We start from the raw sequence: 20,186 nt of genomic DNA on the forward strand, positions 1-20,186 counted from the left end.
TTTTTCATTAAGAACTGAAGTTTTTTTATTTTTTAAATCGATTTAGGAAATTTTTTTTCTTTTAATGAGTCCAGTTTTTAGAAGTTTCCAGATTTTAGAAATCCTGATTTTCTAGGTCATACTGTACTTCTGCTTTGCCACAAAATTAGTTGCAATTATTTTAATTTAAAAATTTCCCTAATAAAAAGCTACGAAAATCCAGATTATAATAAAAACTCTGAAATTCTATGCAGGAATAGTAACTAATGGTTATTGGGGAAAGTTTCTTTTCAGTATAAATACTTTTTTATCTCAATATTGATGTATACAACTAGGAGTTAACTTCATATCCAATTACATCAAGATAATTTTGAAAAATTTTTGATGCATTTTTAAATATACAGAAAAAATAAGCACTAAATGGAAGTGTCTACCTTTTAAAAGAATATACACATATTTAGAAAATAAGCAAAATATTTTATGACTCATTTAGTGACATTTCTTAATGTAATTAATTACTGAATCTTAATTTGTTTTCTTGTTTACTTATGTCTTACAATTTTTATTTGTAGGTTTCATCTTTAGGAAGTGGAGGTGAGCATGTTATGGATGCAATATCTCAGTGTGAGCAATATGCCAAAGAACAGGGTGCTCAAGAAAGAAATGCTCCTTGGAGATTGTTTTTCCGTAAAGAAATCTTTGCTCCCTGGCATGATCCAACTGAAGATGCTGTTGCTACAAATCTTATATTTCAGCAAGTTGTTAGGGGTGTGAAATTTGGTGAATACAGGTGTGATAAGGTATGGTGTTAATATCTTTTTCCAATTATTACTTGTATGTACTTTATATATTACAAAATATTTATCATTTAATTGATATAAATTATGGTGAATATCCATTAATTTTTTGTAAGTTATAAATTTTTCCCAATTTTAATAATTAATCGTCAAACAAGCTATTTATTTTTGATTGAGATTAAATATCTGGTCCTTCTTGATAATAATAATAATAATATTTTGACTTATAAAAATTATTATTATATGAATGCAAAAGTTTCATTTTTAGTATTTTTTTAATTTAATCATTTTTATAATTTTACAGGAAGAAGATTTAGCTATGATTGCAGCACAACAATATTATATTGAACATGGTCTTGACTTAAGCATGGATAGATTACTATCTCTTTTGCCTAATTATATTCCTGATTATTGCTTACAAAGTGGTGATAAAAGCTTAGAAAGGTGGGCTGGTTTGGTAATCACTGCCTGTAAAAAGGTACGTAAATATTTCTAAATTGTACATAATCATAAAAAAGAATCGTATAACAAAAAAAATATAAACTTTTTTTGATATAATAAAATCATTGATTTAATGAGTAGCCTAATTTTACCAATGTAAATTTAATTACAATATAAAAAATTTTTAATGTTTGCATATGCAATATTATTTTATCTTTAAAATTCTAGTTTTTATTTATTTCTAATATTATAAGTTCCAATTGCATCATTCATTATAAAAGTGAAAACTTTTCTTGTAAATGATTTTTAAAATAAGAAGTTTTTTGTAAAATAAAGATCAAACTGGGAGTGTGAGACCCAGAGAGGCTCTTGAAAGGGCATTTTAAAGAATGAAATGTTCCAAATTTTTGGAAATGTTAATAAACTGCTATTTGTTTTGTTATTCAGCAGCTTTATTTACATAATTTCAAAGAAATTTCAAACAATATTTAATAAGTTAAATAGTTTTGTTCAATTTTTAAACGCTTTCTTTTATAATTGAATTTGTAAATAAAATTCAAAAACTGTGAATTTATTGTAATAAATTAAAATTAAAAGATTACTTTTGTAAATTCATGATGTTATTATCTAAAAAATTCATAGCAGAAAATGATGTAATGAGGCAATCCATCTAGTGATTTTTTTTTTTTTACTCCTTGAGCTTGAAAATTTTATTTCGTTGAATTAATTCTCCCAAATTTCATTACCATCCTTCCTCTTTTTATCTTTTGCTAGGATCTATCTTTATATTTTAGGGTCAATAATATTAATCTGAAGAATTAAGAATGTTGATGAAAAATAGTTGGTGAGAATGTAATAATAGAACTCGTGGCAGATTTGCAGCGATATTACATGGTTTGTGCAGAATGTTACATGGTTTTTGCAGAAAGATTTTTCTTTGCGAAATAAAAAAATTTCGTTTGCTTTTCTTCATAAATTTTTGAAGAATTTTTTTTCTGCAGAATTATATTCAAAAGATGCCTTTCTTCTGCATCGGATGTGATAGAAATGCTCACGATTTTTCTGTTCCCTCTTCAGAAAAAGAAATTGATAATGAATTCAGTAGAATTTCAAATAAATAATAACAAAAATCCGAAATAGCAAAAGTTTTGTGGATAGTTTGTTCTAGAAATCATATTCTTTCCATCATTTTTTTAAAACATCATATTAATAAAATATGATTGAGTATGAGCAAACCAATTTATCAAAGCAGTACATTTGTCCCTTTTATTTTTTTATTTAGTTTAAATAAAATACATCCAATATATTTCACACATGAAAATTCTAAATCACGCGTTTGAAACTTCACTTTATCATCAATCACAACTCTCGCTGATTCCGTCATAAATATTTATAGTATTTTGATCATTCTTTTTGACAATTATTGCATTGTTATGAATTTTTACTTTCTTTTTTGGTTTTTTTGAAATTTATATGTTTTTTACAGCTTAGTTATTATTAATATTCTCTTGTTTTTTTTTAATATAAATATATTGATATTCTTACGGCACATGGAGTTCAAATCGCGGATCCTAGAAATCACTCTTTGACACACTCGGTTTGCGTAGATATCGTATGGAACAAGAGCTTGTTTCCTTATTTTATGCACATTTTATTTATTTTTAAGCCATGGAAACTGTATTATTTCTTAGTTTCCATAAATTCAATTTAATTATTTGATTGCTCTTATTTAAATTTCCTGCAACTAAATGTATTAATCTGTAGTTCAAATTAAAAATTTATTCAATTTACTCATTTCATAAATATTTCTGAAACATTTTAGTTTTTAAATAATTCTTCTTAAAACTTTCACCTGCATCCATAAACAAATATAGAGTAACGTCCCATATCCGGGTGTCCCTTTTCCGGAAGGGTTGATTTCCCGGACACTTTTTAACAAGCAAAATAAACATATCTCTTCATCTTCCCCTCTCTTTAAAAAAATAGGCCTTTTGACACGTTTTTTCTTTTCTAGCTTCTAGTGATTTATGCATTGAACCCATAAACATACCTGCCAACTTTTGGTTTCTTCCTTTATGATTTTTCCCTGTGGTAGTAAAATGGAATTCAAATTTCAATTATAAGCAAAGAAATACGCTGTATGTAAAAAGTCTTTAGCTGACAACCATGATAGTAACACTTATTATGTATATGCTTAATTTTTTTTAAGAATAGTGGTGATCAAAATCATTTAAAAAATAAGTTTATAAAAGAAAAAATAGTATAGATTTACTACCACTTTAAATATAAAAATAAAATTTTACGCCAAATGCGTAAAAGTTGGCAGGTATGCATAAATGAACAGAAAGGGGAAAAGAAGATCTACCGAGGCCATCACATGACTGTTAGTGAATGCAGGAAAGGAGGGAGATTTATTTTCAAAAGAGCACAACTGAGTCCCCTCCCCCCTTCTTTCCTATGCAGCTGGCTAGTAAACGAGGCAATTCCTAGAACCTTTTTATTAGAGTGTTAGGGAAAGAAGAAATACTGTGCAGAAAACGTAATGTGAAGGGGGAGTCACTTTCAGTCACACAAGAAAAAATAAAGAAAATCCAATCAGCATGCCGTGCCTTTATGCTTGATTGATAGCCAAATATGGGAGAGAAAATAAGAATTTGTCACTTCCCCGCCCTCAACTTGAATAACAAATAAGGAGGAAGTAAATTTTTCTCCTCTACCTACCCACTGTAATGAATGAAGGGAATTTCCCCTTCTTGCTTGAATCGTTCTAGTTCAAATTAGCGGAGAGAGCAACTAATATTTTCATAACTGTCAAAAAAAAATTTCGTTTTCTTTATTTTAAGCAATAATAATTTTTTTCTAATATTTTGTTTTTGATTGATTGGATATCATTCTAATATTAAAACATTACTGCTGAAAAATAATGTTTATTTTTTCTTCTTCTTGGATTCAGGTCGTTTATTAGATCGTTTTAAGCTTTGTTTACCTTAGGGGTCTATTATACGGAAAATCTAATATACGGACTTCCGGTAGTCCCACCGATTCCGGATACGCGACTCTCCACTCTATATTGAATGTTTAATAATAGTTTTTATTCATCATTTAAAAATTTTCCAATTATATTTTACTTATGCTTCTTGTTTTATTATAGAGTTATTATTATCGTGACAGAGTTCCTATTCCTAGAGTCAAAGAAGATGTAGTTGATTATGCAAAATTTAAATGGCCCCTTCTATTTTCACGTTTTTATGAAGCTTTGAGATCTGCTGGACCTCATTTACCGAAAAATGATGTAATTTTAGCCATTAATTGGACTGGAGTTTATGTTGTTGATGATCAAGAACAAGTACTATTGGAGCTTTCATTTCCAGAAATTACCTCCATTATAAGTCAGAGGTACATAATTACCATATATTTATTTGAAATACCTTTTTACTGCATTATGTTTTACTTTATCTACTGTTATCTGATAGTATATGCCCATGAATTGAATGAAAGTTATAATATACCCTCATTTATTGAGAAATATAAATTGGTAAAAATTATTCTTTTTTTACATTTATAACTAACCACACATTAATTATTAATTCAATTGTAAATTACCATAATTTATCTCTTTTTAGGGGTACCAGGCCTTTTCTTCAAAGTTTTTGTATCAGTACTGTTAGAGGGGAAGAATTTACATTTCAATCACCTAATTCTGATGACATCAGAGAACTTGTAGAGTTCTTTCTAGAAGGCTTGAAAAAACGAGCTAGATATGTCATTGCTCTCCAAGATTATAAAGGTATTGTTATGAATTAAGTTTTTTCCATTATAGGTTACATTGTTTAAATATACTCTTTAAGTCAGATTACTCCTGGTGCTTTGAAATTAAATGTCATATAGATGTCATATTTTACTGTTATTTCTTTATAAGTAACTATATTTGTGAACTGTTTACATATATTGTGTTGAACAAATATGAGTATGTTATACAGAGAAGTAAATTTAGAAATATATATGCTAGAAGTATATAATATTTATTCCTACAAACCACTTATTTCCAAATGTTTTAAATATTTTCTGCTACATGATTTTCATACAACCTGAAGAATATCTGTAATCTCTAAAAGCAGATAAAAAAACTTATGTGCATGTAAAATTGTGATATTTTGCATTCAAAATATTGTGATAGTTATAACTACTTATCAGTGTAAAAAGGATTTACTCTTCACGAAATACTAATAAAGGAATATAAATCTATTATTAAGTATGTAAGAATTTCCTTAAAATTAGCAATTTACTGTGAACTATGCAACTTATTTTACACTGTTTTCATCTAACAAAGTTATACAATCATAACAAATATTCATTGTATTGTCTTCAATAAAATTAAATAGCTTAATTATCTTTTTGTTTGTTTAATTGTGTGTGATTATTTGAGACTTGCATGATAATATTCGCTTGTTTTCAACATGTTTTGTAATATTCAACTTGGTTTAGAATTTCAAGTTCTATGTTTAAGTAGTCTTGAACATTTATTTAATTTAATTATGTGGAATTTAGAAGAAAATTGGCTGACAATAAGATAGTTTGACCCCCTCATTCTGTACAAGTTATTGACCTTTGCAAAAGAAAAAAAAAGAGCAGTGTTTCGACTTTTGGTGAATTTTTTTTTTTAATCAAAAATTATGGCTGTTAATAAATTTTTAATTTTTATCGTGATGATGCTTCAGTTTCTTCAGCTCTTTGCTCAGGTTATACTGTTAAAGAGTTAATTTTAAAAGGATATTTTTTTTTAAAAAAATAAGAGTTTTTAATGTGTGATATTTTAATACAGTGCTTTTACTTTACTTGTCTATGAATGAAGGATCTATTTAATTTTCAAATTTAATATAAATAAATATGTTTTGTATGAAAATAATTTTCTTTTGTTTAAAATTTTTTCAGGTGATAATCCATCATTTCTTAGTTTCACTCAAGGGGACCTTATTTTACTTGATGATTCTCACACTGGAGAAAGTGTGGCTGCTAATAACTGGGCTGCTGGAAGAAATGAAAGATCTAACGAAAGAGGAGATTTTCCGTCTGAGTTTGTTTATGTTTTGCCTGCTCTTGTGAAACCTCCAAATAATATATTAGCTCTATTTTCGCACGATGGAAATGAACAAGGTAAAAGGCTCTTCATTCACGGACCCAAAAATGGACCAGAGCCTGTTGATAAACCTCATACTCTTGAAGAATATTCAATTGACCACTTTAGGTGAGTTTTAGGTGTCAATATATTATTAACAATCAAAACTAGTTTGTTACTAGTTACAAAAACATTTTGTTTTTTGCTGTTGGTTTGTATAGCTTCCAAGAATTTAAATGTAAATGACTCTGCTATTAAATGATTAGCATAAACCAGGTGTCCCAAAAATGACTGATGGATTTTACGGACCATGATAAAAATATAATTTTTGTGGCATTATGCGAGAGAAACATGGGAATTTTATCGGGTGCAATTAATCGTGTGCAATTTAATCGGGTGAAATTTCCTTGTTTTTTCAAGTATAATACCTTTTTTATTGATTTTCAAAATCCATCAGTCATTTTTGTAAGATTTGGTACAAATGATCATATACTAATTAATGGTTTGATTAAATGCACTAAAAAATTAATGTGCATTTAATGTATAAAGGGTATGCATACATTGGCATGTAGGAAGTAACTCCTCACAATTTGAGGAATTATTCGAAAAAAATTATTTCCCTCAAGCGTTACTCTGGTATAGTGCTACCACTACTGTTGCAGATTTTATAAGCCTGAGAAATACAGGAAAATGAAAATTGCTAATACTTCAATGAAAATTAAACTACTAGCTTAAAAACTTTGAGCTATCTTGGTATTTTTAGGGCAATTCAAAACAGTTTTATGAATACCTATGGTTAACTTATTTCCTTACTTTTTCCTACTATTGATATTGTTTATAGTTTTGTGATTTTTATTATTATCACTATATCTTTCAAATGTTGTTAATTATTTTGCTGTATGTAAAAGAACTACGACTGAAGGAAGAGAAGAGTTACTTTTTACAGATTTAGTATGTACGCTGTATGAATACCAAAATTCTCCATGAACAAAATAATTCAGATATCAGTTATTTTAGAAGCCAATGATTTAACAGTTAAAATTTAAATTTCCATTAATCAATTTATAAGACTTATGTTTGAGTGATATCTTATTCCATATAATATTACAATGCGAATACAAATTATCTCCTAAAATGTTATTGAGCTGTATAATATGTTTGCATTAATAAAATATCATTGATATTCTTAAGACTGTCAAAAAATTGTCAAGGAGGCAACAAAATATTCAAATGACATATCTTTCTTAACTCAGACAAAACGAGTTTTCATCACTAGATAAAAAAAAAGTTTGGCTATTATATACAAAACAATTACCCAAAATTAGAGCGATAGCTCTTTAATTCACATTTTTTTAATACCAACAAGTACTATTAGTTATTAAAATTACCTATTTTGACTGACTCCTTTTTGAATGCTGTGATGCCAATTACTAATTTATTCAATTATACATTTGAGTAATTGTCACACATACGCTAGATATGCTTTCAAATATTTAATGTATTTTGTTATATATTGTAATATAAATCCACAATTTTAAACTTGAATCTTTGAGCAACTACTTTTGTTACATTATATTCACATCATACCCATTGATAAATTCAGTTTAATTTTTATCACAATTTTTTCTCTGTATTTGCAGGCTTCCACCAAAGAGAACGATTCCAAGAACATTAACATTATCATCTGCGAGAAAAAGGGATAATGACCAACTATGGCGTCATTCAAGAGAACCTATTAAACAACCTTTACTGAAAAAACTACTTAATAAAGAAGAGCTTTGTCAAGAAGCCTGTTTTGCATTTAATGATATCCTTTAAATGTTGCTTTATTTTTAAATAAGTTTTAAGTAAAATTCATTATTATTTATGTATATTTTATTTTTTTAATCTAGTTAAAAATATGCATTATTTCAAATAAAGCTAACCAATTTGAATTAAGCGGAAAAATGGATATACCTTAGATTTGGTTTTCTAAACAAGAATCTTCCTCATTGAGATACTAAATAAAGTTCTTGTTTATAAAACTCAAACTATAATATGTCTATTTTTATGCTTTATTCTTTCCTATTTTTATGCTTTATTCTGGCATATCATAAAGCATATCCTATCCTCATTTAGATACATTATTACCTTAACATGTTTTACCATTATTAAAATATATGGGTGATCTGCCCTCCAGGCGGACAAGAACTGGAAATGAATTAACAGATCAAATATATGATGGACCTTTAAAGCATGTGAGTTTTGTTTTTAATTCTTGTCATATTGCTAGCCAAAATTCTAAATGTTTGTATTTTATGGTCTTTATTTGTTTTTGTTCATTCAGTCTTATTTGTTATCAAAATCAATTTAACAACAAAATTATTTTATTTTAGGAAATTTTGAGAGATGAAATATACTGCCAAATTATGAAACAACTAACTGATAACAAAAATAGGTAGTTTTCTTTATTTATTCCTTTATATGAATAATGCTGTTAGAAATTGTATCTTACATTATATATAACTTTCAAGGTTAAGTGAGGAAAGAGGATGGGAACTTATGTGGCTTGCAACTGGTTTATTTGCACCTAGCCAAATACTTCTGAAAGAGTTAACTTCCTTCTTGAGAACAAGAAGACATCCAATTGCTGTTGATTCCTTACAACGTCTTCAAAAGACTCTTAGGTATCTAATTCATACTGTGTCTGTTTTATTTTCATAACATATATTTTAGTTAAATTAAAATGTTTGCTAAAATTAGTTGAAATGATATCTTAATTACATAATAAATATATGAAATCATGTTGTTGAAATGATATTTTAATTACACATAGTTAAACTTATGTCTTTAATGACTAATTGTTCAAAATGCTAATGTTATATCATTCTATTGACTAATTATGTATTTTTCCTTAGTTTATTAGAAACTTAAATCATTAAATGCCATCTTATTCATCGATGAAATAAAAATTTTAAGTCTGGTTATGTTTCTTTTCTAAATTAAACCTGAATTATCCATTATATTAACAAGTGTACACTGATATTATTAGTTGATTTGATTAAGGTTTTTATGTTTAATACATATATTTGCTGATATATTAATTCTCTTTGAAGGACTGGTCAAAGAAAATATCCCCCTCATTTGGTGGAAGTAGAAGCAATTCAACATAAAACCACTCAAATATTTCACAAAGTTTACTTTCCTGATGATACTGATGAGGTAATGTTGTGTAAAAAGTTTTACGATGTAAAAAAATATTTTAGCTCAAAAATTTGTTGGCTTTTTTATTTTGTATGTTTAACTTTTTTATGTATCATATAGCTTCATATGAAAGCATTGCACTATGTTGTACATTTATTTTTTGTGTAGAAATTCATAAGCAATTGACATGATTTTTAAGCTATAATTTTTGAATTGCATAAGTATATTCTAGAAGCAAAATATACTATTAAGAGTTAAAATTCCTGAACTATAACTTTAAAAAAATCTTAAGTAGTTATTAGTTTTTGAACTAAAATCATTTGGTAGGTTTTTATGTATAAAATCATGGGTGTAAACTATTTTGAAAAGACTTAATCCTTCATATATTTACAGTTCTGAAAAATTATTGTGTATTTTTTTGTACTTTTTAAAGAGGAAGACAAATTAAAAATAGAATATGAGATTAAAATGAGTTTCTTACTATTATGATTTGACAATTTGTAAACTCAGCTGTAAAATTTTATTATTCAAGACTTGTTAACGTATTAATTAATAGATATTTCAAAATATTTATGAAATAATTATCATTTTAGGCTTTTGAAGTTGATTCCAGTACTCGAGCAAAAGATTTTTGCCAAAACATATCTCAACGTTTGAATTTAAGATCTGCAGAAGGCTTTAGTCTATTTGTCAAAATAGCAGACAAAGGTAAAAAGAGGTGTCTTTTTTTTAAAAAATAAATAAATAAATTTTAAGTATTGTTTAATTTTTTAAAGCATAAACTCAATGAAATTACTTTCATCTAGTTATTAGTGTGCCGGAGGGAGATTTCTTTTTTGATTTTGTTCGACATTTAACGGATTGGATAAGGAAAGCTAGACCTACTAGAGATGGTATGATTTTGGCTCTTCCATATTAATAATATTAAAAGATATACATAATATTGATTTAAAATAAAATGTGAAGCAGAAGCAGTTTATGAGACTGAACATATTCTTTGAAATTATCTTGTCCTATCATCTTAACCAATATTATCCCTTCCCTTTACCATTGAATAAATTGTATTATTAATTAATATATATATATATATCTATTAAATTTTTAGGCATGTTAATTTGTTTTATTTATTGATCATGATGTCACAAGTCTGTATTAGAATTAAGCTTATAAAATAGCAAAGACAAAACTGAAAGTTATTTAGAGTGGTTTATTTCCCTCTTCTTTAGTTAGACATAAGCACTTTTGAGATTATTGTAAGTTATAAATTCTTTCCTTTATTGACAAATGCATATTTATTGTTTGTCTTATAATAAAATGTTTAAAATTGCTCTTAATTTGCTGCTTAAATTTTTTCTTAAGTTTCTGTAAGGATCACCAATTATAGTTTTGCTAAGGGTTTAAGCCAGAGATACTTAATAAACAAGGTTTAAATTATTATTTAAACCAGTAATAAAATTATAACATTTTCTTTTAAAGGTTCGATACCACAATTTACTTATCAAGTGTTCTTTATGAAAAAGCTGTGGACAAACACTGTTCCTGGCAAAGATAGGAATGCTGATATCATATTTCATTACCATCAGGTAATATAAATGTTTTATATGCATCTATTATTTTGAAATTAAACAATGTTGTGACTATTAATTGTGACAAAATTGTGACTATTATTTTTACATTATTTAGGAATTGCCAAAATTATTAAGAGGTTATCATAAGTGTAGTAAAGAAGAAGCTGCTAGATTAGCTGCTCTTATTTACAGAGTGCGATATGGAGAAAGCAAAGTTGAACTTCAAGGCATACCGTAAGATGACATGACAATGTTCATTTAGTGTTTTATTTGTCTTTCTGTTGAATTTAATACTATGTTCAATTTGTCATCTGGGAATAACTATTTTGGCAAAATTTTTGCTCTAACTGTGAGTTTCTGGTTAATTTTATTTAAAAGGCATTTTCCCTTTTATAAGCTAGTTCAAATTGGTAAAATCCAAAAACTTTCTGAAATATTTAATAAAGCATTATTAAACTTTTTTTTAATACCTCTCAGGAGATTTACCTTTTTCATGTAATTATGGGTCCCATAACTTAAGGAGACCGCAGTGATATTTCCTTATTTTATTTATTAGTTTAAAACCCTGTTTGGCTTCATAACATTAAGAATATGAAACTGTTGGAATTTGATGCTTTCTATCCAATTCGGGCTCTTATAGCATTGAAATCTACATTCAATCCCTTAATCTGTTGTGTGCAGTGAATTTGTAAAAAAATATCTCATCTGTGCAATTGTAGTGTGAAAAATATCCATCATTTTTAACACTGCGATTATGCTAGCTGATAATATTTTACTGAATTGGAATTCCCAAAAACATATAACTCTCACAGTAGCATATTAATTTTATTAGATCTTTTATTTGAATTATATTGTCAAATCATCGTTTATTAACATTTCATTTGGTGCTTTATAAAGATATACTTCGTTTTAGAAATATGCTGAGAGAAATGATTCCCGCTGATCTATTGAAAGCTCAAACTGCAAATGACTGGAAAAGGGTAATTTTAAATTTTCTTAATTCACTATTATTTTTGTTGAGCATTTATTATTTACTGAATTCTTAATTGATTTATTTTAAACCATTTCACTATTTTGCTATACCAAGCAAAATGCTGTACCTACAATTTGAAATTGTATTGAATTATTGTTATTAGAAATTTTTTGTTAGGCAAATGAAGTACAATTATTAAATTTAACATAGCTAATTTAGTTGTGTTTTTAAATAAAAGCGACTTATCAACCTGTGCTGTACTTCAATCTCATTCCAGTCAAAGCTGTCTTCCCAGTGACACAACTCTTGGTACTAATCTAGAGCTAAGATTTCATAGTCAAAGGTAGATAAGAAGTATTTAAAAAGAAAGGTTTCCCCAACAAAAAAATTTTTTTGGATATACTGTGCAAAATTATTTTATTTTAAATCAGATTTTTCCATTTTTATCTTTGATGATCTTTCCATTTTTATCTTTTTATCATTTTTTAAATCAGATTTTTCCATCATTACTTAAATGAATGGATAATTTTGTGGAGAAAAAAATGCTGCACTTGTATGACTGTCATGAGCACCAGTAGATATGTCTTAAATTTATATATTATTGTAGAAGGTTGTTTGCCGTTTTTAAGTGTTACATCTTCTAAAGGAAAATAATGTGTTTAAGTTGGTGGTGAATGGGAAAGAAAATTCTGAAGTACTGTATTTTTAAGTTGCTCTTCTAATATGGCTTTAAAATCAAGACATTCTAATGAAATAGTGTCTATTTCTATTCTTTATAAAGCATCAGCTCCAATGTTATCAGAGCCTTTAATATGGCCTATATCAGCGGAAAATTTGCTAATGAAGTCGAGATGAGGAAATTGCCTCAGAGAACACTTTTCCGGTTTTTGACTGATGGCATAAGTCAGAGGTTTTTGATCTGTGTAGATCGTAAAAACTCTACCTTAGAGCATATATCTGAATTTATTAATTACCAAATATATGGCCAATAATTCTTGATCATATGTGGACCAATTTTTCTGACTCTTAGTGAGTTTAATTTATAGAAAAGCAATAGGTTCTCATCTATTATTTTGTAATTGCATTAAAGAACCACCGACCGCTACATCCAATGTGTCAGTAAAAAGACTTAAAGTAGCATTAAAAATAGAGTGTCTAAGAAGTGTGGCTTCAGTGATAGCTTGTTTGACTGCTGAAAATGCTCTTTCAGATTGCTCATCCCAATTAAGAGGGTCTTTGGTTTTATTGGATGAATTTTTGCGATTCTTTTTATTTGCATCACCTATGCTTGTAATATTACTGTTCATTATAAATTTCTTGTAAGATCCAGAATTAAAATTTTATAATATAATCCAAATTTTTTTAAAAATTTCACTCAATTTGAAACGTTTGTTTGATGATTTAAAACGTTTGCTTCAACATCAAGCTCATAATTGATAGAATTGCTTGGAATTTTATAAGATATTAAGTCAGTATATTGAAAAAAAATTATGCTAATTGATTTCAAATTTATTTGTTAGCCAAATTTATTTTTAATCAATCGCAAATTTAATTTAAAATAAATATTTTTTATTGTTTATATTATTGGTTTTATTAAATCACTTTATTAATGTCATTGACTGACTCACTTTAAATTCCTGGATTATAGCTAAGTCTGTTATACACATATACTTCTTAGTTATGCCTGTAATATTTTGTAAAAACCATCATTAATATTAAAATTAATTTATGAAACTGAAAAAATAAAGTGTTTTAATAGTTTTTTAGTTTAGGGTATCACATTTGGTAAAAGTAATAAAACTGAGGCTTTTAATTGTTTTTTTTATTACATTTTAAACATAACTTGTTTTATAGATTCGATCAATTGGTTTTAATTTTCTTTTAAAACCATTTTTGAAAATTTTTATATAATTCCAATTATATACATATATAGCTAAATTTCTCACATGTTTTCTTAAGTTATATTACATTATCCTTGCACTAACTTCACACTTAATTCTAACTTTTCATTGATATGCATTGCAAAAGATTGTCTTTGAAAAGAAAAATTTATATCCTATGAATATATTTTAATTCTTGTTTCAGTCCATTGTTGCTGCATACAACCAAGATGCTGGCATGAGTCCAGAAGAAAGTAAAGTCAATTTTCTCAAAGTAATTTTCAAGTGGCCTACATTTGGATCTGCCTTTTTTGAAGTTAAGGTAATTCCACCTACTTTTTGTAAAATTTTTATTTTAATAGAAAGATGCTGATCTTTTGTCTTTTCAAAATTTCTTAATATATATCTGGTAATATATTTATAATTTTACAAGATTATTCTTTTATATTTACAGTGCAATTTTTTTATTGGGCAACTTTGTTGTTGTTATTATCATTAGAAAATATAACTTTTATGGAAATATCTTGCCTGCATTTTATTTAATATGACAGAGTTAACTATTAATCTTTGAGTATTCTTCACCGTGAATGTTTCTTAATAAAATTTTAAAATAATATGGAACAGAGCCAGTTTAACCTTACTTGCTTGCTTTAAATTATAGATAAAAGAAGTTAAATGTATGCAGTTAAGAAGTCTAGCCTTTCATGATTATCTATTTAGATTAATATCATATGGAAGGAAAGAATTCATATCTTTTTTGTAAGAGTTTTAAGAAAAATTATTTTTTGAATACTATAAATGCTTCAAAATTTTATGGATTTTTTAAGTATTCATTAATATTTAATACAATGGTTAAACACTTTTTTTAACCTCTTCTCTCTGTAAATAATGATAGTGCCTCAGTTATGCGTTTCAAATAAATATCCATAAAAAGTATTACTTTGTACAAAATATACCTGAAAAATGATAAACTATTATAAACTGAAAGTTGCAGAAGTAAGTAACAGTTGCAAAAGCAAGAATGCTGATTTTTAATCATAGTTCCGAAGCCACGAAATAGAAAGAATCACAGAAAAGCTACTTCCAAAATGGTCTTTTCTTCATATAAAAAAATCTTAATTTTCTTTTTGAAACTATTAAGTTACTCTATCGATAATTTTAGAAATCTCTTTTCTAAGAATTTTTTTTTCTTTTCAAATTACTACAAAATTTATAGCGAACTAAAAATATACTTGTTAAGTACAGCGTTTCCTTTACGGAGAGACAAACAATAGAATTAAGTTAGTGAATTGTGGAGTTGGTGTTTGTAGTTGAATATGACAAACAATTAACTTGTCAAAATCATTTTTCATTTTAGCAGAGTTGCTTTCCTAAATCAAGAAAAGAGGGTTATGTTTGTGCTGAAACAAGTAGTAGGGAAAACTGTGTAGTGTTCAGTAATAAAAACATTTCAATCTTCATCAGCACCATAATACAGAATTAACTAACATTATCTAATTGGGGAAACTTGTTTTCGCAACAGCTATGCATCTTTTAAATATTTTTATTTGTGGCCATTACATTATTTTTTGCGTTGGTGCTAATACTTTTTTGGACATAACATTTTATGTTTTACAATATTAATTTTATCATGTGTTATAAATATTTTTTCATATCATTTTTAAATTTTTTTATATATTTCAGAAAAATTTGTTTGCTTCAAAAACAATTTAAACATAATTTCATGAAAAACTTGAGAAAGTATTTCAATTTTTATTGTTTTTTACTTTTTTCTTTGTAAAATAAGTTTTCTTCTTCTTTATTTTATTTTTTATAAACAAAATAAATCAAGTAAGAAAATAATAGTTTTTCAGTTGGTATCAGTTAGTTCAGTTCAGTTCAAAGTATTTTGTAAAGATATAAAAACTAATATTTTTGTATGTTTTGTTTAAAAAAATAACTTGGGTTTGAAGAAAATTAATTATGAAATTATTAAGTTAAATTGCTTTCTCTTAAAAATTTGATCTATACTTTTAGCATTAACTGAGCATAATTTTTCATTTTACAGCAAACAACAGATCCTAATTTCCCCGAACAGTTGTTGATAGCAATCAATAAACATGGCGTGAGTTTGATTGATCCATCCTCAAAAGTATGCATCCTTATATTTAATATCATTTTCATGCATTTTTTTCGTACTTTTTGTTTTGCAATAGTTGATTATTTTGTAATGTATGCTGGCTAGTGGTTACATTTACCTTCCTATAGACCTTCATGTTAAAATTATCTTTTTACCTGTATGCTTTCTTGTAAAGCAGACCAATTTCTTTTATGTTATTTGATAAGGAAACAGTGTACAAATCGAAGCAATATTTGACAATTTTGAAAGTTCCAAAGAAAATTATCAATTAAATTACAAATTTCAATATTGGTTGTTTTGTTCTACTTTTATTTATTTTGTATATCCAACAGTATTTTATAACTGTAACAAGAAATGATAAATTACAAAATATTTATTTGGCTGTATTAAATATTTAGCTGTTTTTACATTTTAAATACCATTACAGACACACCTCTATGTTTATTACAACTATTGTTATATGAATTCTTATCTTTGAAAATTACCTAAGCTTTAGTTACAAGGTACAACACTATCCAAAACATCTTTTATTCTTCTTACAGAAATTTCTTTGTTTTTTTATTTATTTATTTACTGTTTTTTTTACATTTTCAAATATTATTAATAAAACAATAAGAAGCATTTCCAACACAGACTAATAATTTTTGAAGGAAGAAAAATAGTATGTAAAATTTTCAAATTATGTCCAAGAAAATAATATCTAGTAAATTCTTTAAAATTATGAAATTTATAATCGATATTAGCAACCACACATAAAAGTCATTGAACTGAATTACGTATATTGAATACTTAGTTATATCAGAAGATAGCAACCTTACTAAGCTGTTAACCTACAACTAGCCAGATAGTGTTTAAAAATGAAGACTTTCACTCATTTGCTTTGACGATGTCAAGAGATTTTAAAACATTAAAGGTGATTGATTAGAAACAGCATGCATCTGTTAGACTTCTTTAGAAGAAACTTCTTAGGAAAGCTTTATATTGTTGTTCCGAGTAGAATGAAAAAGAATCTATTTGTATCCTTAAAAAATATACCTCAATTATTAGAAGCAGAGTTTTTACAATCTGTTTTAGTTTCAATGACACCCATACAAGAATAACTGCTTAATTGCTTACGCAACTTCTTTAGTTATAGGATACACTATTTTTATACAGTTTAATTAGGTGACATATCTTTATTTAAAGGTCATTTGTTTCAACAGTATTTAAGTTATTTCTGGTTTTGTTTATAGGTACATTATTGGCCAGTGACAAGGTTACTTAAATTTTAAAAGATCACTACTTAAAATAAATGTTTCTTGTATTTAAAAACAATTCATTGTATGAATAACACTTGTATTAGTTGAGTATTAAGATGATTACTGAAACGAAAAATTTTTATCCCTGGAGAAATCACAGTAATGCTATAAAATGCTTTTCTGATAAACAAAAGAATATTGTTGTTTTAAAAGGAAATTTTAAAAAATTTTCCTAATGATTTGACTGTTAAAGAAATGAAATAAACCTAGATTTGTTAATAAATGAGTTTCAATTTTACATTTTTCAGTAAAATTAATGTTCTGTTTTTATTTTCTTTTAGGACATACTAGTCACTCATCCATTTACCCGCATATCAAATTGGAGTAGCGGTAATACTTACTTTCATATGACCATTGGCAATTTAGTAAGAGGGAACAAGTTACTGTGTGAAACACCTTTGGTAAGTAGAGCCCCAAACCATTTTTCATTTTAAAACGAAATAACGTAAGGAGATAAAGTTAATTATGTTTCTTTTTGTATTATTTAATTTATATTGTTTAAAAAAAAAATTAAATCCTTTAATATTTAAGAGGAATATCACTGTTAAATTTTCATTAATGTTTTAAAAAAATTGCAGTATGAATGCTTAAAAATATTCTTTAAAGGAATAAAATGAAATTTGTATAAATGACAGTGATATATCAAATATTTTATAAGATAAATGTAACTGGACTAAATAATCCTCTACATACTTTAAATGTAATTTTCTCATGTCTCTTTTATATGAGCTCCATAATTTTGTGTTGCTTTCTTTCTGACAGCATCACATATCTTGCTAACAACTAACTACACTCCTGCTTATTCAGAACAGACTATTATCTAGTATCTTTACCTAATTATATTTTTATGCTTCATTAGATAATGCTTCTTAACAAATCACTCATAAAATGTTAGACTTTTTCACTTAGGTGCCATTATTATTAGCATCAAATCCTTTTACATTGTCACTGCATTTTCTCCCCTTTCTTATTCAAATTTTTTAAAAGGAGGAAGAAGACTTACAATTAGGACAAAATTACACATTTTGTTTGAATACAAATAAAAAAAACTTTTAATTTAAAACTTTTATTTTAATCAAATTCTCTCTACAATTGTTATGAGTTTTATTTAGTTGATTTATAAAACTCCTTCTGTATAAATTTGAGACAAGTATATGTTAATATATTTGTTTATTTATAGGGCTATAAAATGGACGATTTACTGACATCATATATTAGTCTAATGTTAAGCAATATGAACAAGCAAAGAACGATTAGAGTAAAGCAATAACTGCATCCATTTATACTTACAAATGTATACCTGCTGCTGGCTCAGCATGGTGGTTTAAACTATACACTTTGCCATTAAAAAGTTCTTAATTTTGTGCCCATAACTTATGTGAAGAAAAGTTAAAAAGCTATATTTCTGTTTCATATTTAACAAAATTTTGTTGAATGTACTGTTTTATTACCACTTTGTGCTAACAGCATTTTTGTGAAATATTTTTATGTTAAATGACTAAAATGAAATGCATTTTATGTTTAGTATTATTCATATTTAAATGTTTGATGACTGACTTGTTGAATGTATGATATTGTATTTTTTATTTTGCATTTTTAAAAATTCAGTAGTTTTCCATCTAAAATAAAGACATTCCATTTATATATTATGGCCATATCACTTTTGAATCAGGCCAAAGATTGAACTTTACAAAACCTTGTTTTATATATATATATAAAATGAGGTCATTCTATTTTTAAAAGTTTTATCATTCCATTCTTCCGTCCATTTTATATTGTTTATTGCCTTCATAAATTTTCTACAGCATACTGTATTAAAAAATTTTAGAAACAATTACATGTTCAATGAGCTTTCCTAATCGTAAGAAATAAAACTTTTTTATCGTTAAATCTTCTTGCACTATTTATTCACAAAGAACAAATTGTATAAAATGTAACATATTTATGTTTGAAAAGTTACATTTTGTTAAATGTTTTTAATTGATATTAACATTGTTTATAGAATTTTAAATCAAATATATTTTATCTAAAAATATCTTTTCAGAATCTAGATTTTTTTGTTATGCATTTATTTATAAAACTATAATTACATAAAATTCTGTTACAATTAGCTGTGTAACAGATATTTGTTTGCTCTTCTGTACTTTTTATTTGTTATAGTTTTTAAATGTTGAATAAAAAGTAAACTATTATTTGTCATCTTTTATTTTGTGTATATTTTAAAAATAGTTTTTTGTTAACATATTAACGATGCATGCCTTAATATATTGTATGTCTTTTCGTATTAGAATTTGTACTGTAATCTCATATTATACCATTTGCAATTATTAGATCATAAGAGCTAGTCGTAATTATTTGTTATATATTTTGATAGCTTGCAATATGATTATGTGCAATCACGATAACATGCATCTATAATTACTTGTCACATCTTTTGATTACATAGTTGGTAACATGAATATAACCATGATTACCTACATCACATATAACCATGATTACCTGTGTAGCATATAACCATGTTGCTGTAATTGGCATCTAACTCTGGAAAGGTCGTAGAAAACGTCCCATTTAAGGACTTCATACTGCCGCAATTAGTGTCACTTGAAGAATCAAGCTCTAAATACGAAAGTTTTTTTACAACTCTAAACCTAATACAAGTGGTCTTTTTCCATTTTTTTCTTGTTATAAATTAAAAAGATGCTTAAAGAAGTGCTGTAGACAAAGTTGTATTATCTGTGACCTCTATTCGGGGATAGTGAAGTTCATTTCAGGGGAAAACGTCAAATTTCGGACATGTTAGGGGAGCATAAAAATAAGCGATAAAACTGCAAC

General features: G+C 26.6%; 1 protein-coding gene across 2 annotated transcripts in view; it reads left to right on the forward strand.

The window, feature by feature from the left end:
- The window catches only part of LOC107454979 (myosin-VIIa ck), a 77,907-nt gene extending 58,361 nt beyond the window's left edge, over nt 1-19,546 (forward strand). For both annotated transcript variants that reach the window (XM_016072360.4, XM_016072361.3), the window contains exons 29-47: nt 552-779; nt 1,081-1,254; nt 4,369-4,613; nt 4,841-5,004; nt 6,150-6,462; nt 7,974-8,140; nt 8,479-8,570; nt 8,709-8,770; nt 8,847-8,999; nt 9,429-9,534; nt 10,110-10,224; nt 10,323-10,409; nt 10,993-11,099; nt 11,200-11,318; nt 11,998-12,064; nt 14,143-14,259; nt 15,985-16,068; nt 17,636-17,755; nt 18,535-19,546. In XM_016072360.4, the coding sequence (XP_015927846.1) occupies nt 552-779; nt 1,081-1,254; nt 4,369-4,613; nt 4,841-5,004; nt 6,150-6,462; nt 7,974-8,140; nt 8,479-8,570; nt 8,709-8,770; nt 8,847-8,999; nt 9,429-9,534; nt 10,110-10,224; nt 10,323-10,409; nt 10,993-11,099; nt 11,200-11,318; nt 11,998-12,064; nt 14,143-14,259; nt 15,985-16,068; nt 17,636-17,755; nt 18,535-18,624 (2,610 nt within the window). In that variant the 3' untranslated portion in view covers nt 18,625-19,546. The remainder of the gene's footprint in view (nt 1-551; nt 780-1,080; nt 1,255-4,368; nt 4,614-4,840; nt 5,005-6,149; nt 6,463-7,973; nt 8,141-8,478; nt 8,571-8,708; nt 8,771-8,846; nt 9,000-9,428; nt 9,535-10,109; nt 10,225-10,322; nt 10,410-10,992; nt 11,100-11,199; nt 11,319-11,997; nt 12,065-14,142; nt 14,260-15,984; nt 16,069-17,635; nt 17,756-18,534) is intronic.
- Nucleotides 19,547-20,186: the final 640 nt, after the last annotated feature.

This window comes from Parasteatoda tepidariorum, chromosome X2 (genome assembly GCF_043381705.1).
Source record: "Parasteatoda tepidariorum isolate YZ-2023 chromosome X2, CAS_Ptep_4.0, whole genome shotgun sequence".
Classification (NCBI taxonomy): domain Eukaryota; kingdom Metazoa; phylum Arthropoda; class Arachnida; order Araneae; family Theridiidae; genus Parasteatoda; species Parasteatoda tepidariorum.